The following is a 26,537-nucleotide window of genomic DNA, read 5'->3' on the forward strand; positions in this document are numbered from 1 at the left end:
ATTTGCAACATTGTCAAAATTGTAGTCGACTAATTGTGCGCAAACACTATTGCAAGGCCTTCATTGACTAACCAAGTTCTCTACACTAGAACTGTCAGTTTGACTTTGACAGTTCACTTTATAGGTTGTTTGCTTCAAGTAGCATCTTTCTGTTCAATACTAAAAGTTTCCAGAAAATCGATATGGAGACGAAAAGTGAAGAAAAGCCTGCCGCCGAAAGGACAATATTTGATGCCATAGGCGTAAATGATTTCATAGAATTCAAGAATATATTGGCGCAACACAAAGGCACCGTCGATTTCTTTGACGAAAACGGTATGACTGCGCTACAACACGCCGCTTATAAGGGGAACAAGGATATGGTGCAACTGCTGCTTGATAGGGTATGACACTTTCTATTATGTGTTTATTGCTCATAGAATTTTCATTGCCTAATTATTTACTTATATTGTACATTCCAGGGCGCAGACGTGAATTCCGGAAAGCATGAGTACAACTATACGGCCTTACACTTTGGGGCGTTATCGGGAAGTTCCGAAGTGTGCAAACTGCTGCTGGACGCTGGCGCTAAATCTACCGCTACGAACTCTGTCGGGCGCACTGCTTCGCAAATGGCCGCATTCGTCGGTAACCACCATACCGTCGCCACCATCAACAACTACGTGCCTAGAAGTGAAATCGCCTACTACAGTGTCATTCAAGGACAACAAACTGAACCTTACCTACCTGCATTCTTAGTGGACCCTCTACACAAGTTTGTTCTAGGAGTGAACATCCACCCTGTGAGACTAGCACTTAATCTACAACATATACCTAGCCTACTAGAGAATGCTGAGAAGGTGACTAAGGTGCTGGAACTGTTGTGCAAGAAAGAGATGACGAGAGGAGGAGACACCAATGAAGTGATGGCCTTTAAGTACCACTACCTCGGTTATCTTTTAAGAGAAATACATAACATTAGAGATAAGAAAGTCAACTCTGATAAGGACGAGAAGAAACATGATGTTGTTGAGGTGTTCTCCAAGAAGTTGTTGAAGCCCGGCAAAGATGGTATTTCCTTAGACTTAATGGATACATTCCTGAAGGATTGTGTGAGGGAGTTCCCCTTCAGAGAATGTACAACTTTCCACCAAATGGTTACCTCATTGACTAGTAAAGATCCGCCCCCGGCCCTGTCCGTCATCAACTGCACCATCAATGGTCAGAGAGGGTTTGTTGATGCCATTCCTTATTGTAGCACTTGTGGTGAGGAGAAGCCTGCCAAGAAGTGTTCCAAGTGTAAATCTGTGCAATATTGTGACCGTGAGTGTCAGCGCCTCCACTGGTTTGTGCATAAAAAAGCCTGCAACAGAGAGTCCAGTGCTCCTGCACCCACCCCCAATTCTAAACTGAACATCGATGCTAACGAGCTAAGTTCTGAACTTCAAAACCTCATAACTGGATAGGGGTTATGTCCACGACCACATATTTAACAAACTAAGTATAAATTAATTCCACTTTTTACTGTCTGGATGTGTATTTTCTTGTGCTGTAATGTAGATATTTTTAATCACAGACAAAAGGTCTTCTATGGTTATAGAAGTGAAATATTTTTATAACAATCACAAATGTAATATTTGTATTGGATAAGTTTTGCTACAATGAGGAATTGGTACTGCTGTTATTGGTTGTCACACTGTTAGATGCAATTTGTTGTACATATTTGTGTTATTTTCTCTTCTGTGTGTATGTACCCATGAAGTCAAATATATCAAAATTATTAAATTGGTAAATATGTTATTTTATTGAGAACATTATCCCAAAAATAAACTACAAAAATATAAGTAAGTCATGCAATGCATGAATCCCAAACCTGAATATTATGACTTATAAAAAATTTACTTTCTGGGATTAAGTGAAAAATGATTTTTCCTATTTTACTCAGTCTCTCGGTAGATGGCGCCTATAGACATTACTCACAATAATTATTGCTTAAAAAAGTTATTTACAATAATTATTGGCGTTCGTGCGTAGTTCCCTTGTTTATTAATTTGAAACCGAACTAAAATACTATGATACCGATTTATATCAGTCAGATAACAACAGGCTTGGCTGCAAAAACAATCTAAAATCTATTTCTTTTCTTTTCATTCCGTGCAAGCAGGTAAAGTATCTACGGTTAATATTTCATGGCATTAAGACATAACTATATTATTCATCATTAGCACTGAAATCTAAGGCCCAGCGCAGACAGACCGGAATAATCCTCGCGCGGTCTCGAGCATTTTCTTTACGGCTCGCGGATGCTCGAGCATGCTCGCGACTGCTCGAGCCTGCGCGAGGAAGACTTTCTAGGTTACCATTCTTCATTAAACAGGCCAGTTTTCGTGAAAATTCGTCAACGATGGTAGACTGGGCCATGATTATAATTGCTCTTTTGACTGAAGAAGAATAAAAATGACGTTCTCTCTCTTTAAACTCAGTAACAACATTGAAATTTTTCGTACAATGTACATTTTTTGTCAGGTTCAAGCAATTATGCACTTTATTGTAATTAATTTAAAGTTGATTTTCAAGTGCGTTAAAAAAATCCTCTCCGCTGCGCTCCTCTTGGTCTGCGCTGGGCCTAAAAATATTTATGTATAAGCAATATTAAAAAGCTGTTTTTTCTACCCAACAGATGGCGTTACTGTTGTGTGAATTAGAAACTCGAGCTCAATAATTCTTATTAGAATTCAATTACGCCGACACGGTATTACTGAATTTCAAGTCTGAAAGCGTACGCGTTTTAAATTAAATATATAAAAAGTGCGCTGGTAAATATTACCAAAAATGTTAATATTATGGTGATAACAGTGCAGTGTCCGTCGTGAATATTTAATGTTTTTATAAAGAATTACAAACAATTAATTTGAATTTATGGTAATCTTATGAGAATTGTAGCGGTCGAGACATGGTAAATTGTGCGGCATTTCCATTTCGCTGGCGCTTATGTATCGGACTTAAAATCTAGAGCCATTTAATGTCATGAATTCCAATAATTGCTCAAGGCATCAACTATTTACACAACCTCATAACGATAGAAATAGACATAATAATTTGCCAAATATTTTCACCATGGCAGTCTGATCCGTTGGATCTTTAAATCAATCAAAATCATTTCAGACAAAAAGATGATAACAATTTGGCGACATGTGTGATTTTCTGCTATCATGAAGGTCTAATGCAAATGCACCTAGCCGTAAAGCAAAAATGTAAGTAAGTTATATAAGCAATAAAAGAAAAAAATATGGTATCCAGTACTTAGGTAGACCAACAGCGACGGAGCCGAAACTGCAATTTCGACATTTTACGATTCTTAAATAAGGTTAGGGAAATTAAGATTCCTAACATTCAATTCGATTCATTACAAACGCGGGGCGCTTTTTACAGATATTTCGAAGAATCAATAATGTGGATGACTGGTTGAGGTTTATCAGAAGATTGTCTAACATATTTAGGTGACAATATAGTGTGTATAATTGATAATGCTAACAAAAGTAAACTATAAATCCTATCTACTGTAAAGTTCGATTCGTTTGTATTAAAGTAAATATATTATCGGTTAACCGATTGCTTTTTAAAAACGAATTACCATTATACATTTTAGGTAAGTGAAAATAGTGATCGTTAGAAGGTTAATCTATTTAGTATGTAGTCTAATTATGTATCAGGCCTAACGATGACGCATGCGTTACAATATGAATAAACATGAACCAAGATTTTTTTCATTTTGCATCAGGGCCTACAGCTGGCCTCTGATGGATTGTGAATAAGAAATTTCGTGAAATAATGGAGGTAATTCGCGTTAATTCCCGTATTCTATTATACATTAAATAATGGAGGTGTTCGCTTATAATTTTTTCGGTTTTATTGTGACACGAAGACGGCAGTATCGGATGAGTACTTATTGTTGTACCAAAGTATGTTCGACAATTTAAAACGTATAGAATTACGATAATAAATATATTATCTGAAATTTCAACAAATATCCGTTCGTTGACTAAAATTTCTATTACCTAAGCAAAAATGTTCAGGATGGTCGTAGGCGGTAGTGGTTGTTGGATACCTACTAGTTGATTCTGGATTGTTACATTACATTTGAAAAATATTCCAAGTAGATAGTTAAGTTCTAGTCTTGTTATTAAAAGAATGAGCTTTTGTTATACCTAACTTGTATCGTATTTTTTTACTGCATATTCAAATAGTGTATATCTAATTATTTCTTGTTTATTTCGAGATTTAAATGGAATATTAAATATACTATATGTATCACTATTTATGCTACTAAGGAGATCATCCACGCTCCATACATTTTTGGGCCTTTTTTCAAAGTGCCGGCCAACAAAAAAAAGTTGCATGTATCGATAGAGCTAGCCATTTGAAGCAATAGTTAGTATGGCACGAAACCGGTAGGATCGCTTTGAACCGAGTTATACAGGTTTAAAGATTCATAATATTCAAACATTTATTCATTTCTGAAGGTGCTGTGAAACATAAAATAATGATTGATTTTGCTAGAATTAACTATCTAAAGCAGACGACCACTCTGAAGTTGATTTAAGGTCATAAGCACACGTATCAACTCGGAAACGGGTCGTCACCGTATCAACTCGAGCTCATCAGTATTATTTGTATGTAATTTCCTACTGTACCACACTTATCGGAATCGTTATGTGATCGCCCCGACTCACGACGATGGGAGTGGTGCGTATGCACATTATGCATACACCAGCACCCAGGGCTATGTGCAAATTCCGATAGAAGGGCGGGCATACCTTCTAAACCGCAACATGTGTCCTCATAACAAGGGCCCTTATCACAAATGGTGCCCGAAGCACAAAATATTGTTCCACATGCCAATGAGTCGGACATAACATCCCCACGGCAACACTCTAGATGACCTCTTACCTAGACGATGGTTTCTTAGTTGCACACAATCGAGGGTGCGGCCCCTTGGGTTCGCTAAGGGAGGATGCGCTGACCTTGCGCTAGTCGCCAGTGACCGGTCCACTGGCGTCCAGCATTGAGGCGCCGGGGGAATCAAACTCGCACCTGAGGGGCCGCACCCTCGGTTGTGTGCAACTAAGAAACCATCGTCTAGGTAAGAGGTCATCTAGAGTGTTGCCGTGGGGATGTTATGTCCGACTCATTGGCATGTGGAACAATATTTTGTGCTTCGGGCACCATTTGTGATAAGGGCCCTTGTTATGAGGACACATGTTGCGGTTTAGAAGGTATGCCCGCCCTTCTATCGGAATTTGCACATAGCCCTGGGTGCTGGTGTATGCATAATGCGCATACGCACCACTCCCATGGTCGTGAGCCGGGGCGATCACATAACGATTCCGATAAATGTGTTACAGTAGGGAATTACATACAAATAATACTGATGAGCTCGAGTTGATACGGTGACGACCCGTTTCCGAGTTGATACGTGTGCTTACGACCTTAAATCAACTTCAGAGTGGTCGTCTGCTTTAGATAGTTAATTCTAGCAAAATCAATCATTAATTTATGTTTCACAGCACTTTCAGAAATGAATAAATGTTTGAATATTATGAATCTTCAAACCTGTATAACTCGGTTCAAAGCGATCCTACCGGTTTCGTGCCATACTAACTATTGCTTCAAATGGCTAGCTCTATCGATACATGCAACTTTTTTTTGTTGGCCGGCACTTTGAAAAAAGGCCCAAAATGGATGATCTCCTTTCTGCATTTTGAAGGCTTTAAATGTCTCACTTCCATTTAAAATAATTATAGTAATAACGGGTGAATCAGGAAGTAAGCAAACAATATTAAAGATATAGGAATAGAATGGTAAAGTAGGATCGTTGGTAAATAAAAATTCTCATAATTATATCGTATAAAAATATATTGTACGAACTTAACTGACTGATATTATTTACATTATGTACAAAGTAATAACTAAATAAGTAACTATGTAAAATACAGAATCATTATTTTAATTACAATATTCTGAGTACAAACTATACTGGTATATTTTACAATTTATGTCATTATAATTGTAGAGTTCGATAAACAACAGAAATACGGACTGTAAATATTTGCATAAATACGACTTATTGTAAGGCATTTAAGGGCAGAATTTATATTGTTACTGTGTTACTTTAAACGTCGTCTTTGTTTTGCTCAGAAACAGTATCAACATTGATTGAAAGTGACAAAACCCTGAATAATTAATCAAAACTTTCGCTACATTTATTTATAAAACAGCTGTATTATTACTTTTATTTAAGAAATATTTTGTCTGAAATTGTGTTTTCAAAAAATGTCTTTCCACAATATTTATCGTTAAAACGGTATTTTTTCACCATCAATGTAAGTAATAGTGAGTTCATATCATATCATTCGTATATTTTAGAAACAGTATCAAAACCATATTTACCGCTTACGATAAACTTAATAAAGCATGCTAAAAATATTACACATATTAACTCGAATTAATCTCTTGTTCGTCTAAGTATTTTAAGTAATAAGCACATTTTATACAATCTTAAGGCACTGCTATCACATCCCTATTCCTACTTAACTAGCGAGGTAGGTATACAAAAAGGTTTCAATAATAAACTACTGTTATTTACATCACTATGTTATGTATTGCGAATGTCCCCGTCGCGTAAACATTACTACTTAAGTACTATTTACAAAAGTCTATGTATTAGCTCTATGAAAAAATATTTTAGACAAGCAAGAATCGGCAAATGCACCTATGATTTTAAAGATATCTAGCCTTTAACAATTATTATATAACAATTTAATCATCTATTAATATCAATGTTTCATTAATCTACATAAATAATAGAACGAATCTCATTTTACAATATATAATTTTCATGAACACTTTTACTAGATAATTACAAATGGTAAGTATATTATAGCTAACACAACTACATACAGTTGCATGTCTATAAGACAATACGTGATATATCCCGAGCGAATATTATGAAGATCGTCAGCCTTCGCCGAGTAAGGCACTGATGGTAAAGCTCTTGACACGTCTGCAGGGCGGCTGAGGAGCGGGAGGAGCGGGGAGCGCGGGGGGAAGTCCTGCTCCCCACGACAGCCCTCCAGGCAAGCTCATAGGACTACTCGGCCATAGACCCAAAGGCATAGGCATATGCATACCTAAATAAGGTAATTCTGGTGGGTAGAACGCAGGCGGAGGAGGCGTGACAGTTTCTGAAGGTGTGACTAAAGGCGCAGGAGAATCGACTAATGGTGGAGATCTCGGTGATGAAGACCTTAAGCTGCCCTCTTCTGAGCAAGATGATGCAGCGTCAGAGCACGGCCGCTTGGCCTCGCTCGGCTCCGAGGACGGCTCCGGGTTGCTCTCGGTCGTGTCTGTGTTCTTTCTCTTACACTTAGACTGGCCACAAGCACGGAAACCTTTCGCAAATGGATTGTTGTCAATCTTCAGTTTCGTTATGCGATCATTCTGTGGACAAAAGAAACAATCTGTTAGAAAATCTATAAGATCAATGTGTAATGTACTATTAGTGACCATTAGAAAATAGTTTACAACGTGTGTACAAGTGAGCACCGCCCCTACAAGCAGCTATCTCATATCAGAGATTAGTCGACGCGTCACACGGAAACCTCCTTATCTCTCTCTCGAGAATGCAATTTAAACATCCGTTTCCGCATACATCGGGGCGTCGCTAATAGCTTGTAAGGGATAATTGTCGCACATGTGGGACTTGGCGACAAGCCAATTAGCATGGCATGTCGTGTCGACGTCGCGTCGGCGCTGCGTCGCCCGCCCGTCGCGCGTCATCCCTTGTTCTACAATATGTACTAGCGCTTGGCGCCTCTCACAAAAACGTTAGTCACCAAACTCGAAATCCGATACAAACTATTTAATTTTCTTTAAGTGACGATGACAGTTCCAAAACAATATTTAACTAACGCAATATTGTAATAATTGAAGAGGATGTTCCAAATTCGACATGTTTTTTTCGCGTCTCCGTCAAATGTGTTTGCAATCGAAGGTCTAAGTCGGTGGTTATCTGGCGAATCCTGAGGGCAAATAGTGCAGCAGAGATACGTGAAGTCACTTGTACGTGATTGTTTACTCGCAGTGATAAGGCGGCGCCGGCGGGTGCCGTTTGCTCACTGCACCAGATAACCGATAGGGCGCCCGAATATCGGAGAGTGCTAAAAGCCTGTTATTAGCGGAGCAAAGTGCACTTTTTAAGTCGGTCGGTTAGCAGAACGTGACGCTGTCGAGTGGCAGGCGCCGCCCCCGGCCCGCCCTGTCGCCCGTGACGTCAGCGCACAAACTTGCCGTACCTCTTACTTTTTGCGTGACTATTTCACATATTGGCGACTGTCGCCAGTTTTTTTAGTCCTGTGTAATTAGGGTCTGAGTAAATTTGGTTTATTTATCTATCAGATAGCCCTAAATTATCGGGTGGAGAGCAGCAAACACGTGATGACAGGCTAAAGCGATGATGTACATTATTGTGTTTACAAAACGTTGGTATTGTGCCACTGTAATTGAACGGGCGGCGTGCAGCGTCAGGCATCGTGCCACCTAGTTACGCTCTCGAATAAAAGGGCGGCGTCTGTAAAGGTAATTTCTAATTCGTTGATAATTCGCAACAATAGCTGAGCCGGCGAGCGGTCGCTTGTCCGGGGATAATGCGCAATGATACGCCGCCGGGCATTGTCGGGGAAGGGGTCCCGTTAGCCGGACTATTGTCGGATAATCCCACAAAGCTTCCGATGAAATGGACGCGAGAAAACTTTCGCGCCTCGCTGCAGTCAACGTGAAGGACGGGGGGTAAAGAAAGCCGCCGCCTCGTAATTACTTGGGGCGGATTATGCAAGGGATGGCCACGCTGCGCTGCACGGTAAAGCCAGTAGTTTAGTGTTGGATAACAAACAGCGGGAGGCCGACTTACCTCGTAAAAGCTTTGAGCCAGATTTAATAAATGGAATTAAAGTGTACCGTAATCTTTGATTATCTACAAAGCGCCCTTTAAATAGTTTACTTATAGAATATACAGCATCAGAGCTGTACACCCGCCATCGCTTCAGTGTGTGCTCACCGTGCGATAACATAAAACAATGGACGACTCTAACTGAACCGAATGCGCCGCCCATTGTTTATTCAAGAAAGAAAACTATGTATTGTGCATCGATGATATCATTCTATTTACCGCTTCAATCGTTACTGTTTAGCTTCTTGAGAATAACTGTAGTTGTGGCGCACTGCTTCTGAGAGTTACGAGTGGTTCTTAACAAACATGCCGCTCGAACAAAAACGCCAAATTAGTCGGTATTGTTTTGCTAAGAGAGCGTACACAATGACCGTTCGTCGTCCGTCGCAATCTGGGTTTTTTGTATATGTAAGTGGCACCGGAGCATGCGTTCGTAAAAGCTTCGGCGCCTCCGCTTGCCGAAAAAAATCAGGACGTCAGCGTCAGTATGTGCGAATCGTCGCGTTTTCTTAGAAACGTAGTGCGTATTCTCGGAATCTGTGAGGTGCGATCGTATCATGTAAGGAATCCCCTCAGATTGTATCTGGGATTTATGCTAAACTCATTGAACGTGTGACTTTTACCGCAGACATACTAAATTGTAGAGATATGCAATAAAATGTACAGATTTAATGTTGACCAATATTTGTCATACTCATTGCGACTTATACATTTAAATGACTTTCCTTTACAATAAATTGACATACTACTTATTTACTTAATTGTTTTTACAAATATGATTGAGATCACCAATGCACCAATATTCTATGGAACAACGTATTCCTAACCTTTGCACCAAAGTCCACCTCATTAGATTTAAATACCAATAATTTCAATGTCAAATATTGTATGTACCACAAGCACCACAAGGTACAATATATATTATTGAATTCAGCAGTTAATCACTACTTTAACACAAACATGTTATAATATAGGTACAAACCTGGTAAGCAGTAACAGCGATGAACTCAGTCTCGGTGAAGGAGAAGGAGGCATGCGGCGCGCCCCACGCGAGCGCGGCCGCGTCCCGCGCGCGCACCACCAGCACCCGCGGACGATACTTGTGCATCGATGTTAATACCATCTGTAACAAACAAATACAATACTGTTAATACACGAATCAATATTGAAAAGATTTGCTTATTTGTATGATGTTTCAAAGGATCAATCTAAATTCCAGTATTACTGAATCACATCATTGTAGATTGATTGCATGAAGGGAAAAAGCAATCTGATTTGGGCGTTCTTATGGTACCTATACACGAAGGCTGAATGATTTCATAACATTATTTTTCTTTAAGTCGACGATTAAAAATTATCAAAAAATTATATCAATATTGTGTATAGGAGGCAGACTAAAGACAAAGCTCAAACAGCGACGACTGGCGTCAAGTCGGCCCGCCCGTGGCGTTAATATCACTCAGACATTTCGAACCAAATAAATCGTTGTTTTTTGACGTGCCCCTGCATGAGTTTTAGAAAAGTTGCAAATCAACCGGTTACAAAACCGCATAGCCTTAAGACAAAAACCAAGTTAGCTAATCTTTATCCGAGATAAAGAACAAACAACCCGAATGAGATCCACACTCGGTCTAAAGCTAACAGCACATTGGCGACAGCGATGTCGCGACGGGCCGGCCCGCCTACAGCGCTCGCTTGATGTCGGGACTCTCTTTTGACATATGTCCGATGGCTCAAAAATCGCACATTCAAAAACTTGCAAAGTGTAATCTTTGCGCCAGATAAAGAGCAAACAACTTAAAAAGATAAATCTCCACGGTCTAAAGCGTGTAAAGCGAGGCGTGCGCTGGCGTCAGGGGTGTCGCGTCGACGGGTCGCCCGCCATGCGCAAGAGGGCCCTTATCTGGGTACTTGACGCGAATACCGCTACCTGAGCTGCGCGCCGCCCGCCGCAACTGCAACCACTTCAAACGATAAAGGGTTTGCACACTATTGTCTTCATTTTTTGAACAGATTATTAAAAACGTTTAAAAAGAGATTAAAGAAAGTCGTTACTTTCGCTTCGCTGTGTAATGAAAAGGTTACGATGAACGCGTAATGCGCTTACAATGCGCAAAGATTTAACTAAAGAACTGTTGAATAGAATTAAAAACCACTTGAAACCAATTTTAAGAATCCTAACCACAAATAGTTCTACTTATAATAACGAAACGAACAAGATACAACATAACCTTTTTCTGACCACATAAAGTAGCATATCAAAGATTATTTCCCATGATGTGAGATATCATTTCGCGTTTGATCTTGATGTTCCCACAATGTGACGTAGTACGGAGTCTGTACACTACGGAACAGACAGGTTGACAGATAGACAATATAAAGGCTTCACCGCACTCGGAAGCTCGTCGATCATTCGCCGAGTGTTCAATCAAGAGAGATAGACGGCTCCTTTTTGCGATTGACAGAGATTGCGATTGGGAGAAATGTGAGGTTTTTTATTTGATTAAGAACAATAGATTATACCCCCTGGGTGTTAGAGATATGCGCGTATAAGTTCGACTTTTTTATCGGCTTTAGTCGGTCAAAAGATTCCAGATGGTTTCATATCGCCACTGTATCGATTTCTGAAATATTTTTTTCGATTCAGGGCAAGTGATAGAGGGAATTTATTTCTAAAAGAATCCTAAGAGTAGGCTAGGTACCTACATTACACTACTATTGAACTAGCGATCCAGACGCGTTTAGAGGAAAATTTAAATTAAAAAATTAGCATATTAACGTATGAAAATTAAAAAGTTTATTAACATTTTCTTTATATTTTTTTTGCCAAATAAGCTAATGATTTTTTTCTAGCTCCTAAAGGTCTGTTATCAAGCCTCCTTGGTTATTCCTTCGTTACTTAAAGTACTTCGTCATTATGTAACTGTAAACACTAAAATGCCCAAGGAAGGCAATATTTCCTATATTAACATTATTTATGCGACTATTTGCACTATGGTAATGAGTTTCGTGAGAACTTTAGATAACAGCACATCGTAAAATTTAAGTGAATAGTCTAGTTATACCTTGTTTATGGTTGTCGTAACTTTTTAAATTAAAAACCTAGTTCATAGACAATAAAAAGTAAAGTATTTATAGTTACGTTTTAGTCTGAAATAATGGCTATTATATAAATTAACGAGGTCAGTTTTATTTATTTCTATACAGATATTAACACAGACTTGATATTAAAAACTAAACGTATAATAAAATATATTTATTTGTTTATCTAGAGGGGTTATTCTTGAGGTATAAGTAATTGCTATTAAAATAGGTGCTTTTGCTTTGAATAGTGTATTAATTGATGCATAATGAGCGAAGAAAACTATAAATATGCAAGCTGACAAGCAGCTTGCATTTTTTTTTTATATAAAGCCAGGACTTTTTCTTTCTCTATGCAGAATTTCATTAAATCGGTTCTAGATATACCTAATTAGTAGAAGTTATGTCTACATATTAAGAAAATATAATTTTCAATATCATACATGATTTCCATTATTTTTTAAAAATCGTAGTAAACTCTCTGCTGTAAAACTTTACAACAGGTCAGTTTTAAATCTAGGTATGTAGAAATTGGGCTTACTTTTAACTATATTCATAAATTCATTTTTTTATTATTGATTTTATATGATTAGGTATTGTTTACTGACCACAAGCCTTCCATATAAGTTTTAAAATATGGTAATTGTAGCGCCTATTTGCATAGGTACGAATGTGGAAAAAAAATCCATTTGATTCAATAAGATTTCGTACGTATTCAGACGAACTTATTTGATAAACTATCATGACTTCAAACGGATTAAAGTTATTTGATTTATAAATATGACGAGCCATTTGATTAAATATTTATTATTGACCAGAATACGAACAAATATAATTAAAATAAGTGTACAAAAACGGCTTAATAACCCTAGTAATGTATTTTCAATACAAAAGACTTCAACGAGCGCACTATTTCAATTTGTTTAAAACATGTCATATTTTAGTTAAGTTCCCCTCCTTTATACGAAAAATACCATAAATAAGGACACAATAATGTCACAAATTCTTCTACTATAATTAAATAATTAACGTCAGTAGTAAAACTTTCACAACACATTGTAGACTCTCTCTATTATCTAAAATCAAACTGACAAACAAATACACGTGTTCACCACTAATTAGTACGATATAAGGAACAATCGGCGTGACAAGATGTAGATAAAGGCTTCGTCCGGGAGTCGAACCCCTCACCCTGTCTTCCGCGTCGCTGCCTCGATGTACACGATAACGTTAATGTGTCGTAAAATCTTGACGAACATGTGTTTTTGTACATGTTTTTATTTCACCTGCGATTTCTATAATTATGGTCGAATTGTTTTTATTGTGTAATAAAGATTTTGACATTAAAACTAATTTAATTTTGTTTAAGGTTTATGCTTTTTGATTTTACGTTATAACTGAAATTGTATGGTTGTGGTCATTGGGGTCGGACCAGCAAGTTATGTTATGTGTCAGAAAAATATGGGTCTCGGAATACTTCAGTAATTTTATAAAAAAAATAAATCATAGATACACGGTTAGTGTAGTTACACTTCAGTGATGATAGTAATTATGCTCTACATCTCTACAAGCTGTAGTTGCATCTGTCTTACAGAACCTTACATAGTACCTACTCATTTCTATAAACGACTTTTTCAACTTTTTAAAATCAAAATTGGGCGTCTAAAATCCGCAGAACCAAACATTATAATAACATTTATTATGAATTCTTAATTTTATAGTCTCTAACAAAACAAGCCGTAACAAATCGTAAAATGATGATATTTCTATTACCAAGTATCTCCGAATCAAAGATCGACAGTCGATAGCGAATGAGACGCGATACGAATCTTCACGAGTCTATTAAATATTAACGTTAATTACCTCTTTGCCCTGAATTTTGTAATGACAGGTTTTTGAAAATAACTTTAAAATTATTGGTATTTAATATTGTGGTTAGTTCTATGCTTGATTTTGATTGGTTGTCGCTATTTTGTTTGTTATTTGTATGTTTGTGCGTATTTTTGTATCTCTCTCTTTCCGTCTTTCATACGATATAAGTTTAATTTCAAATCATTTCCAATTGTTGTGCAGCTAAATTGAAAGTAGTAAAAATTGTATTTTATGTATGTGTAACCCATACAGGACCAATTGGCCACTTAGAAGGTTTGGTGGCTGTCACCAAATAAAGATATCAAAAAATCGTCAAAAATTACAGCTACTCCATTTCTGATGTGCTGAAGACTGGTTAATTATATGAAAAAGTTGAACATTGGTACAAAATAGTGCGGTAGTTCACTATTATATTACTTGTCCCATTGTTCTGATAGTTCCCAACAATTACCAATCACACAAATTCGTGAAACATTAATCCTTTCGCAGTAACCTGGAGGCACACTAAGCTCACTAATCACGTAAAGTTTCGCACGGCGGTGTCTCCTTAAAAAACGTTCACAAAGGGATCATAATAGAGGGTTTTTATCGCAGGTGGTAATCCTCAAGTGCACAGTAGAAGGATAGATGTTTTCCACGCGAGTTATTTTGCTCTCAGTGTCTCAGTAGCCGGGTATTGTAAAGCTGAGTGTACAAAGCCGCCGCCCGGAGTTCGGCTCATTCGATGCTCGCTCATGCGCACTCGCCTACAGTTTTTGCCGTCCCTAACCGTCATAATAACGTATGTTATGATGTTTTCTGACTGATAGTGTATGTTTGTTTTGATAAAATGATCTTTTGTAGTACAGGTTAGGTGATGGGAAAAGGTTGATTCAATGTGAAATATGAAACGTTTCATGTATGTATTTTGACAGGTAAAAGGTAGGGGTCGAATTCAAACTGAAGTATTCATTTGTCGTATTTTATACCACAAATTGTCGACCAAACAATTATTATATTGTTTAGTTATAATTGGCTACAAATCCGTCATATTTCAATCAATTTTATTCCTTTAAAATCAAGTACAAGTTGAAGGTTTCATTTGAATAATGACTAACGCCTTTCCAAAGAATGTATCTTCACACATCACACCATAAAAACGTTATCGTAGATTGTAGTATGCAACAGTCAAACATGTTATAAGAGAGCAGTCGTAAACCGTCGCAAGCGTCTCAACAAACATAGAGAGCAAATAAGTAAAACCGCGGTAAAACTGAGTGTTACAACGTTTTTCATAGTTGTCATTAATCGAGGCGTCAACTTCCCTGTCCAAACACACCGCCCGAATAAAAGGCTACAGTTACTCGCCGGTACAACCTCACAATACCTTTCACATTATTTGTTCAAGTGACGAAATGCTTATAGACGTCTTTGTACGCAGGCTCCCGCGGCGAACATCAACTATAACAACACTCAAACTGATATCAACTCTATAGTAAACATATAAGGTTTAAATTCGATTGTAAGAATTCAAAGAACTATCTTTTTTACGTCATCGCAAAACCCGTTGTTTGCTTTTGAATCGTATTCCAATACGCTTAAAGTTTATATTGATTTTTATTGAAAGTTTTTATGGGAAGTGGTTGCGCGAGAGGCGTTTCCTTTCATAGCGATACACGAGGCAGAGTCACGATCGTTCGACGAAGGCTGTATGTAACTGTATTCATATTGAAACTTTTTGTTACCAGATAATTTACAATAGAGCCAATGTTTGCCGTTCTCGTCATACATTAATCGGCATTTTTTGTTGATGATTTTTTAATTAGAATCTTTCTTTTGTTTATTTAACTGCAAGAATGTTGATGATATTTTTATGATAATTGGACTATATCTAAATCATGTCGAAGTCTAAACCTATACCTATAAATAATCATCACGTAAAAAGCTTGGCATTCCCTGAAATATTTATAAGATTTATACAAAAACTGTGGACTTTAAATTAATTTCATTGATTAGAATCAAATAAATTTATTATTTTTTATTATTTTTTTAATGAACGCATAATTAATAATTTTAACACAAACTTTTGCTACAATGTATTAGCTTTCTAAAAAATGTATTAAAATCGAAGAGACTAGCAAAAAAATGTCGTCACTAAATGAGTGAAAACATTCTCTGCCATTGATAATGTTTGAAACAATATTATCTGTTAAACGGCTGCACATTCCTGAATGCCAATGTCGCAAATCATTACTGTCTTATCTACAACCGCGACAAACATTAGGCTCGCCGCACATTAGTCACACTTTAGTTTAACAGTTAGAACGTACACCCGATTCCCAAACGTTCAGAATTCGTTGTTTCATCAGATCACATGTGTGTGTATCAGTCTCTCATTTTCCAGGGTTGATCCGTGTTGATCCCGTGATGAAACATTACTTAGGCTAAACTCCTATAACTTTCATCCCGTAATAATTATGAATTTTGTAATTTACGTTACTATTTACGTCGTAAAGAATCTTGCTGAAAGGTTTAAAAGGTAAGAAAAAGAGAGATTTGTACATCACTTGAACAAACAACAAGAAATAATTACTTTAAAAACGGCTCGTTATTACTTAAGACGTATCGAAATCAACACATTTTTCTTACCATATGAGCAAACATGCCATAAAATCCCTCCAATGTGCAGTCGCCTTAAGAACAAAATGTCAAACTTAACAGTGTGTTACTGACACGTCCCATACAGAGTGACATACAGTTTAGTGTCGTGACTACCGCATACATAGATACCAACGTTTTATCGCTAAAACATGTCGTTATTCTGCTATTTACATTACACAAAACGCAGTTCTTTATCTAAGGGTTAGCTGCCGATAAATAACTGCTAGTGCAATAAATTTTGAAGTAAAAAATGTATGACAGAACATCTGCTAGGAAATTTAGATACGTGTTAAATGTGAATTTGCTTAAGGCGATATAGAATACAATGTTGTGGTGTACGTTAGACTAGTAAAAGTTCAGTTTGGGCATTAGAAATTGAAACTAAAGGCTATGAAACATGATTAAAGGGATCGAGTATTTTAAGCGTTGATATTGAATAACATATAAGTGCACTTATTTTCAGCTTTTGAAAGAAAAACTTGCTCTACAGTTTTTCTCAAAGATTGATTTGTATCGATCTATTTTTATATGCCTCAGGTCCTTCGCGACAGCCTTATTTTATTTTGCTTTTTAATAAACTTCTAGAAGACTGTTTACACGTGCTGCTATAGTCACAATCAAAATTAAATAACTAATAAACAACGGATAATTGCTATGAACCTATAAAAATATAACGAGACTGAGTTCTCATCTAAAGTAAAATCCTAAAGCAAATCCAAGCTGGCTATTTACCATAAACAAAATCTGTCTGCAATACGCCTCTACATCAAACGAAACACCGACGCATCGACACGCTACATGAAAACCGTTGCACAATCGTAATAGCATACTAAGTTACACGATAGCGATAAATACGCGAACAAATTTACATCACTACGTAGAACTACGCCGTACTATGACATGTTAGAACTATACATGAACTGTCGATAGAAAAGGACAACGCTATACAGCTTCTATAGCACCATCTCTCTCCAACAGTAGAACTTATATCGCTTTAGAATATCTAAGTACGGCTCCTTAGCTAAAATGAATAATTCATAGTGCGGCGCAACTTCTGACAAATTACTTCTAAGAGTAATTACTGAGGGTCGCCTACCAATTAAAGGTGGAAACTGGAAAGTCTCATTGTTTGTGCACATACAATAGATAATTGATTTGTCATGTATCGATTTCTCACGACTATGAATGTTGCTCTGTTATCGTTTATTTATGATGCTTTTTTTGGCCCTTATTGTGGAACTTTGAGTGACTAATTACGAACATGTCGAAATTGTCGTATTACTTCATTAGAATCACACACGAAAATGAAGAATCTCGTAAATCAATGCTGTTTTTTTCTTCTAGGTATATTGCATACGCTTTCACAATCTTAATTACAACATTGCATTAACATGAACGTGTAATTGGAATGTAAATTAGTATAGAAAATAATCAATACACAACCACATCGTTCACAAAAAGTCTATACCAAAGAATTTCAAAATAAAGCGAAGATATACGAAAGTTCTACACGATGCCCCCAAATAAATAAAATGAAAACAAAATAAAGTACTTACATGTCCTTGTGCATCCATCGTATTATTAGTAAGCTTGAGTTTGCTGAAGCTAACTGGGTTTGCAGTCCAATGGTGTCCTGGAGCAGGTGAGTCCGGGTGCAGCATTAGTCTCCTCGGTGACTGTGGTTCAGCACCGCCCGCCGCTGCCCATGCTCCGCCCGCCCACCGCCAGCGCCGCCGCCCAACGAGCGACAGTTCTAGCAGCACGCAGTATTCTTCGCGAGGGTCCAGACCAGCGAGCGAGATGCGTAGAGATGGGAACATACGCCTGAAAGAGAATTCACAGATTTAGTAAGATGTCTTTTAAAGTCTGATTTTAAGGATGTGACTGCCAAAGGCGGTGATGTAAACTTTCAGCTCTTTTAAGAATGTAAAAACAAAATTATGTTTAACGAGGAGTTTGCAAATTCTTTTATTTTACTTTTTTTTATATATTAAGGAATTTTAATACTAAAGGAACTCATTCATGTTACTAATATTACGATTTTCTTTCAACTAACGAGTGCTGTCTTAATTTTAGTCGTCATCATTCATTAACTCTGAAGCTACCTACAAAGCAGCCTAGCCTACTAAAACAAAATGGCACAATTATACATATCACTCATGCTAAATTGAAATCAATCAGTCACCGCGTTGTTTATGAAGCCGTCTGAACAAACGATACGACTAAGTAAGTATATTAGTATACTAAGCACTCACTGAGAGTTGAGGCTACGAATTAACATATACCATTAATTGACTGAACATTCACTGATCACGTGAATCTTTGTGAATATGTCAATGCTATCTATAGAAATAGCAAATGTTTATATAATATTATAAGGGCGGTTATGATCGCAAGCTTTCATGCTTAAAGTTCATGGGCAATGGACTTCAATGGGCAATGGTTTCTGAGGCACATTTAGCGAAAGTTTATCTATTCAAACTGTTTTTTCTTATATGAGTTTAAACGCTATTGAATAGATAAACTACCGCTTAATGTACTCAGAAACCGGGCATAAGGCAAACTGGTAATTAAAACTTATGAAATGGAATTAAACGTTAAAACTTATAAAAGACATCATCTTCAATTTCTATATTTTATTGTGGATCTCTGTACATACAACAGTAACAGTACAGTAGCGCCATTATTTTACGTCCAAGCAAAATGCAATATATCTGACAATATGGTGGTAATCTTTATGCTTACAAATGCGATACCAAATTCAGGGGTAGCTCTACACTACAACTGGCAGCCTACCCTTGAGAATCAAATAAAAAACAAACATTCCATCCAATCCACAGAACAAAGAAGGCGATAACGAAATGACTAGAGGACAACAGCGGGAGTTTTATACTCATATGTTTTTATCGCATTTATAAAATGTGATAGAGGTAATGTGTCGGTCAACGATGCCTTTTGGCACCCGTTTGTTTCGGCTATAAAGGCACTGTGTCATAAACGGAGATATTTGTGGCGCCGCGGTTATCGGTGACCGCCGGTGTGTACCGCTCCTTAATGTAATTATGCTTACGTTTGTGCCTACCGCCGTGTTTTTAATCTGTGAACTCGGATTAGTAGTCCGGTTTAAGTGGTATTGATATGACAGAATTTCACGCGCATTACCTTTGAAAATACCGGTGAGGGTTACAATGTAACAGTTGCATTCCTTATAGCTCATCATATTTTGATGAGAGCTTGCTAAAGTTCCGCACCAATTTTGGCTACCTTGTCTTATAGTACTTAAATAACTACACATTAAACTGAGACAATTCAAAACTCAATTTCAAAGAATATCTACGAAAAGAGAACGCGAAAATTCAGCGTAAATGGTTTCACAAATGGCAAGAAACGTCACAAAACTGTTCCTAAAGTAATTGCTAGAACATAAGAAATCTCTTAACCCGCAAGCCTAAGTATCAAACAACAACAAAACCTCCAATTCGCGTATCAGTGGTCGGTATGTGGTCACTGTGATCAGTCATAATAGCGTGTTATCAGCGTCGCGTCGTCCAGCGGCGAGAGTGCGCGGGAGTGCGGGAGTGCGGGAGTGCGCGGGAGGCTCAGCGCTAATGCAGCGGCCGATAACGCGCCGACAGAAGCTCAATTAACAACAAACTAAATTAGCCTCCATTTAAACTTTACGATCTCCGCTACCGCCTTACGTGAGCGACATCGGTACAGACAACAGATTCAGATATACTACGCTTTGTTGGGAAACTTTCTTGTTCATACTTTGTGGGGCAATCCTTGAAGATAATTGTTTCTGTTTAGAAGAACGTTCAACTTACTGTAATAGCGAGCTTGTAAGGTTTGTGCCCAAAGAGTTTGTTGGTGAAGAAACGTACAACAATCTGCGGTCATTATTTTGTTCATTATAAAAGAATTATCCCCAAAATTATGTTGACGTTTAGCCATGTAGAGTCAAATGATTTGTCGACCAATCAAACTGTTTCCGTCAATTTGAAAATAATAAAATCAGAGACGAAACAAGCAAAACATCCGGTTCCACGTTCCAAAACATTTGCTTATTTCATTTTACATATAAATTATCGGTATTATGTTTGAAACAACGTTATTTTCACGAACGATGGTCGGATACAGCAAGTGTTGGTCCGCCAACGCGTCACTCCCACGCATTCGTCTAAACGTCACTAAAACATGACATAATTATAAATCATTCATATTTGATGCCCTCACTGAATGATGACGCGGTATTAAGATGATGTCGTTGATAAAATTCTTAGCGACTGATTAATAGATAATTTTATTCGCTAATTTATTACTTTTCTTACAAATGTTTGACGTTAACATGGTGAATCGTGTAAATATTATAATTGAGGATATTAGTTTCAACTGTAAAATCATACCCAAGAGGTTGTTACCTCACTTTGCTAGTGTTGGGGATTTACTGTTAGTCTTTTTTTTATGATTTTGGAATTTACTGATCAATGACAAGACCATTTTTTTAAAGTCAAAGGTTGCAATAACTTTATTAAAATCTTATTTTAGTTTCTATAACAGTAGTGCGGCTCTTTACTCTTTACTTAAAAAAGTCAAGTCGTGTAATACCATATTGTACAAATATCCAGAAAAATCGAAGTTCAAATACAAACTGGTAGAGTAAACAGAGTGGTCGCATGTTGACCGTACGCTGACAAATCCCTTCACTCGGCTACCGTTCGTAAGATGGGTCTTATCAGCCACGGTCCACTTATCGGGCCGTTTGAAAGCTGCGCCCACGCCGACAAAGAGGTGACGATCCACGCGCAAAATATAATGAAAAATTCGCCGCCTTCGCCGCTATCTAAATCGTATATTCTCCGAGTGAACCAAGTAATGAACTATAAACTATAGCGCCGATTGTGAGCCATTAAATTTGATAACCGCGATGACGACTCCGAGGATTCGTGTCAGGCCTTTTATTTTAAGTGTTTTATGTTACGGAGTTTTGTTTACGATACAGTTTAAACGAGAATGTAAATGAAATAAAGATACTATAAAAACGGGCCGCCATAAAAGGCCTCTCGAGAGCGCTAAGCCGCGGAGGCCTCGCCGGTGGGAAGGGACTTAGTGAACACAATGGGACCACCAGAATCGCGTTGAATAAACTTTAGAGTGGGTCGTAAATCGGTAACAACTCGCCAATTGCCGCACGGAGGCGCTAACAGCGACCAAAGAAACTGTCATATCCGCTCTAGCATCCGCACTCGAAATGTTCAAACCGACCGATTCGTCGCGGATTGTTTAGCACACGCCGCGCTCGCCGCATCTTCACAGTCACACGACACTCCTACGCACTCATGAGTAGTCATAATATGGCTTGAGATTATTCATGCTCTCAGCATCAGGGGCGTCTGTTCATGGTGAATGATTGGTGTTAACGCCCGCAGCACTAACCTATCCCTCTCGACTGGCAGTTATCTTTACTGCTAATTTCATTAGCTTTTTATCGTCAAGTTCAATGTTAAGAAGCAGGGACAGTCGTTAACGCGACAGAGTCCCCTTGTGCTCGAGACATCTGCGTACATTTACACAGGCAGTAACTCGTACGATAAACAACTCAGAGCGTACAATACTGGTGTTGTATATCCAGCGTCTAACCCGCGCTCATTAACGCTCGTATGAGAAGTCCGGCCGGTTTTTTCGTCCGCCCAGATGTGGGCCTGGGTAAACACCTCCGCCATTGTCTGGCCACATAAAAAATCATACACCTGGAAGTGTCAAATTGTTCACTCGGACTGTGAGAGCGGCCCGTGTGAATCTCACTCGCTCGCCTTACATTATGTACACAAATATTTGTGTTTGAATCCCGACACCGAGCCTTATCGTGCTTCCAAATCATCAAAATACGATTATCTACAATCCGCACGCAAATTATATGTAATTAATGCAGTTTATCGGACACTGCTTAATGTTCTCAAGGCTGTTTTTTATACGACACGCTTCCACGAATCAAATGAATAAAAAACAACATACAGCTTTAACCACGGTTCCATACTTTTAATTTTTGCACAATATCATTGGAGTCTATAAACACAGATTACATTGCTAGCTGAGATGCAAATTATCTTAATGGTTCAACATCGCGATAGGCGGTCGACGGGTCCGATAATGTCGTACAACTAGTAAAAACCTTTTAATGCGTGATTATGAACGTGTAAACGTTGGTTGACGGCGCAATCGACGTAATGACCAGTGTGTGTGTGTTGTGTGTTGTTACAAACATGCTCGTCCCTAGTCGAGCTCGTGACACTGTTGCGCAACCACAAATTGACGGGACCGGCGGCCACCACTCATTGTTATTTCACTTAAGTGGGCTGTTAACACGGAACCAAACTGCGTGAATCAGCAATAATACGCGCCGATAACACATCAGGGGCGGTTCAGGATGTAATACCCACCCGTTAATAATCATCATCGAGTTCGACCGGAAAGTATCCTTCACATTATATTTTCGATGTTTGCTCTAAAATTCACAAATATTTTCAATGTAAACGCCAAAAAAGCCAAAAAAATATTCCCGCACCACTCCCATATGCTACGAGAGTTCGCCTCCGCAAACTAAACAAACTATACTTATAAAGAAATACACTCGCAACAAAACAAATAAACCAATTTGGGCACGACCACAAAAAAGCCACGGAATCATCTCGGAGATGTAACGACGTATTAGCATATTGATGGGGCCTTCTATCTGTCCTCCTTTGTTTAAAATCAGCGACAGCACCTTCAATCATAACGATTGCGAACAAAAAACATATATTTTATTGGCTAGTTTTTGCCGAGGGTTGCAGGTGGAACAAAAAACATTACAGCTACCTTCCCGAGCCACCCTTGTTTTATAACAAAATTGATTAACCCCCTGCATACACTTAGCAATAGTTATCGTTTTTCCGCTAATGTAGCGGGCTGTATTTGTGAATTGTATTATCTATAAGGTATTTTTTGTAGTTGTTTATAGTTGAATGATTCGTTTAATGGTTTTGCAATTACATAATGTTTGTAAGTACGGAAGATAGTGTCATCAATGTTTGTATTGGAATTAGCTCATAGTGTTGAGTAGTAGTATCGTGGCAGATCTAGTATGAGCTATCAGCGCTGGTCGGAGTGGACAGTATGACAGTAGTGGGGCGGGGCGGGCGGTGCGCACAAAGCACGCCCGCAGCGCACGCGCACCTGCGCGACATGTTTATGCGCATCTCGTCGCCAAATTTACAACCGGTCGAGTCGTACACGTCGCCGCTGCGGAAATTGAAAATATATAAAGTTTAATCACCGATCGGCCTTCTTTTAGTCAATGAGCGCAGCTAGCCTCAATTGCACCCATTCCGCTTAACAGCGTTGTTCGCAGATTGTAAACGTATCTGCAAAGGGCACCGCCTCAATTAATATCCGATCTTACGCCAGACGACGATTGGTTTTATTACCGCATAAGTAAATGAATTCGCCGGCTCTTTTATCTTCTTGTTTATTTATACATTGATAATATTGCAGTTTTGATTTTTGCTGCATGTCTTGGTTGTTTTCTCTACGTTTTCATGATTTATCGCTTACTGCTTTACATGGATTTGCTATTAAATTTCTATCAGATAACTGACGTCTGTCGGCTTCGTATCATGCATTCGTGATATGAAATATCTTACATTGGGGTCACTGTATTTTCTACAAAACATAATATATCGTAATCAAAAGTCTCGGTTGCAGTCAAGAATTCAAAACGTTATGACACGGAAGGTAATTTAGAGATATATTTATTGATGTGTCTTCAGAAATTAATGTAACATTTTAGCATAATTTACTTAAATGGGTTAAATTAAAGCTTTTGAACGGAATCGTTGAATAAACACCTCATAGTGTGCGTTTACGTAAAAAGTCTCATGTTTCAAATGAATATGGATGTCGTTGCGGTGAAAGCACGGAATTAATTCAGCACCTTTTTGGGCGCCGGCGCCGCGGCATCGGCATTCACGCGTGGCACAAAGCTTGTTGCTCGTAAATTGCGAATGGAAGGGCCGACAAACGCGCGGTAATTTAGTTGACAGTGGGTACGAGACGACGACGACCGACCGCCGAGCTGGGCCCGCGCCGCACAAAGCTTATCTACCGGCCGCATCTAGAGCCTATTATGAGCCTGACGCGGTGACGCCGCGCCCGACAACAGATCGTTAAGATTACGATTGCCAATACACAGTTCGGTAATCCATGCCGAACAAACGATCCAAGAATTCGCCGACAATTAAAAATTAATTAGAGATATAATATCGCCCGAAAAACCAGTACCGCCGACTCCGAGGATGGAGCGTGGCGTCGATCAACGTTCTCTCGATGGCGGACGTTTTTGTAACAACATTCATGTGCTAATTTGGATACGTACAACAAAGTCGGCTAGCCATCACACACTGAAACAAAACCCAATCGACAACTAATGAGGCCGATTTGATTGCATTACGCATCGAGCTTAATTGTCCGATCAACAATATTGGGATCTTCTATGGAAAACATTCGATTAGCAACCTTATCGTGTTGTAATTAAGTTGAGATTGGATCACAGCGGTGTCCGTGGGTGCAGGCGCCCCCAGACCAGTGGCGATCGCTCGTTAGCTCCCGAGCCGACATAAATCACACCGTTTTATGAGAACTCCCAATTTTTTAACATTTTGAGTTAATGAAATGCGAGCGCAGTATGGGCCCCGGCTAGCGACATTAAAAAGGACAACCCAAAGGACGGACAGTTTCTAATTATAATCCTGTCAAAGCTCCGATTTAAGGAAAAATTGATGATCGAGTAAAACGCGGTGATTTTATCTAAGATAATAGCGATCGTGTCGATAGTAGCTGTTGAATTTTAATATTTGTCATATTTTTTGTTTGTTTGCGTGTATAGTAAACCCCTGCGATGAAAGCTCGTAAAACTACCTCACTCCATTGTTGTTCATTTGCTTCGCTTGCCGATTAACAAATATACTAATGACGCGACAATTGATATATATCTATATTGATATATATGTCTCAGAGAGCAAGGCGATGAAACCCTAATCCGTATCCCCTTTTTTGTTAATATAACTTTGTATAGTTCTGTTGCTAAATACTTAGTGTTTTTGCATTAGGTCAGATGTATGTATATAATCTCTGCTAATTTAACATGTCGTAAAATCGAACAAACAATCAACATATTGTGAAACAAAACTCGCTTGGCAGTAATCAGTCATCAAGTGTTCATGAGTAGCAAACAAATTGCAGCAGTTAGCGAGAATAACAAGAACCATTAACTGCAAGTACAACAAGTGAACACGGTAGTGGCAGCCAAACGAGCGGCGATCAATCAACCACAGGATCTGCGCTCCTCGTACCGTGGTGCCGCCCTAGGCCGCACTAGCGCTAATAACGACCCTATTTCACACTAATACAGTTCATTATACTTTACCGGAAACTACGAAGAACGGCGCCAGTATTTTAGGTTTTTCGAAGAAGCGAAAGGGTTAGGCTGCGAATTAAAGTTGGTTGCGCACACGCATGACCGCGCGGAGGGGGCTTCACTAGCGCCGACAAAGGCGCCGCCGCACGCGAACCGCCCGATTCACAATTAAGCCCGCGTGTGTTAATTGATATTAATACCGTACGGATGGTACAAGCGGGAAACGTGCGCGGATCAGACCTCCTACTCGTTATTTATATAACTGTTCTATAACACAGCCGTCATTATGTTCTAGACAACGTTCTGATTGAACATGACGTCAACTTTTGCTGTTATTTCGATCAATGACTGACTATATTTACAACACAAAAGCGGAATTAATCACAAACCACTCAATCGTTTTTGTTAGGACGTATTATGTATCGATTTAAATACAAAGAAACGTAAAAGATTGCGCCAATATTAATATTGGTAGATAACAATTGCATTCGATATCGCAATATG

At 38.5% G+C, this 26,537-nt stretch overlaps 2 protein-coding genes across 2 annotated transcripts in view; one reads left to right on the forward strand and one right to left on the reverse strand.

Annotated features, from left to right (window-relative positions):
- The first annotated feature begins 102 nt into the window (after positions 1-102).
- Positions 103-1,772, forward strand: LOC142972554 (ankyrin repeat and MYND domain-containing protein 2). Its single transcript, XM_076113774.1, has 2 exons — positions 103-383; positions 462-1,772. The coding sequence occupies exons 1-2, from the start codon at positions 183-185 to the stop codon at positions 1,443-1,445; spliced, it is 1,185 nt and encodes a 394-aa protein (XP_075969889.1). The 5' UTR covers positions 103-182; the 3' UTR covers positions 1,446-1,772.
- Positions 1,773-5,883: 4,111 nt separating this feature from the next.
- LOC142987808 (T-box transcription factor TBX6-like) overlaps positions 5,884-26,537 on the reverse strand; it is a 38,366-nt gene continuing 17,712 nt past the window's right edge. Inside the window, exons 3-5 of the mRNA XM_076136746.1 lie at positions 18,136-18,403; positions 9,969-10,109; positions 5,884-7,479 (exon numbers count right to left, since the gene is read on the reverse strand). Coding sequence (XP_075992861.1) covers positions 6,997-7,479; positions 9,969-10,109; positions 18,136-18,403 — 892 coding nt within the window. The 3' untranslated portion in view covers positions 5,884-6,996. The remainder of the gene's footprint in view (positions 7,480-9,968; positions 10,110-18,135; positions 18,404-26,537) is intronic.

This window comes from Anticarsia gemmatalis, chromosome 4, assembly GCF_050436995.1.
Source record: "Anticarsia gemmatalis isolate Benzon Research Colony breed Stoneville strain chromosome 4, ilAntGemm2 primary, whole genome shotgun sequence".
Classification (NCBI taxonomy): Eukaryota; Metazoa; Arthropoda; class Insecta; order Lepidoptera; family Erebidae; genus Anticarsia; species Anticarsia gemmatalis.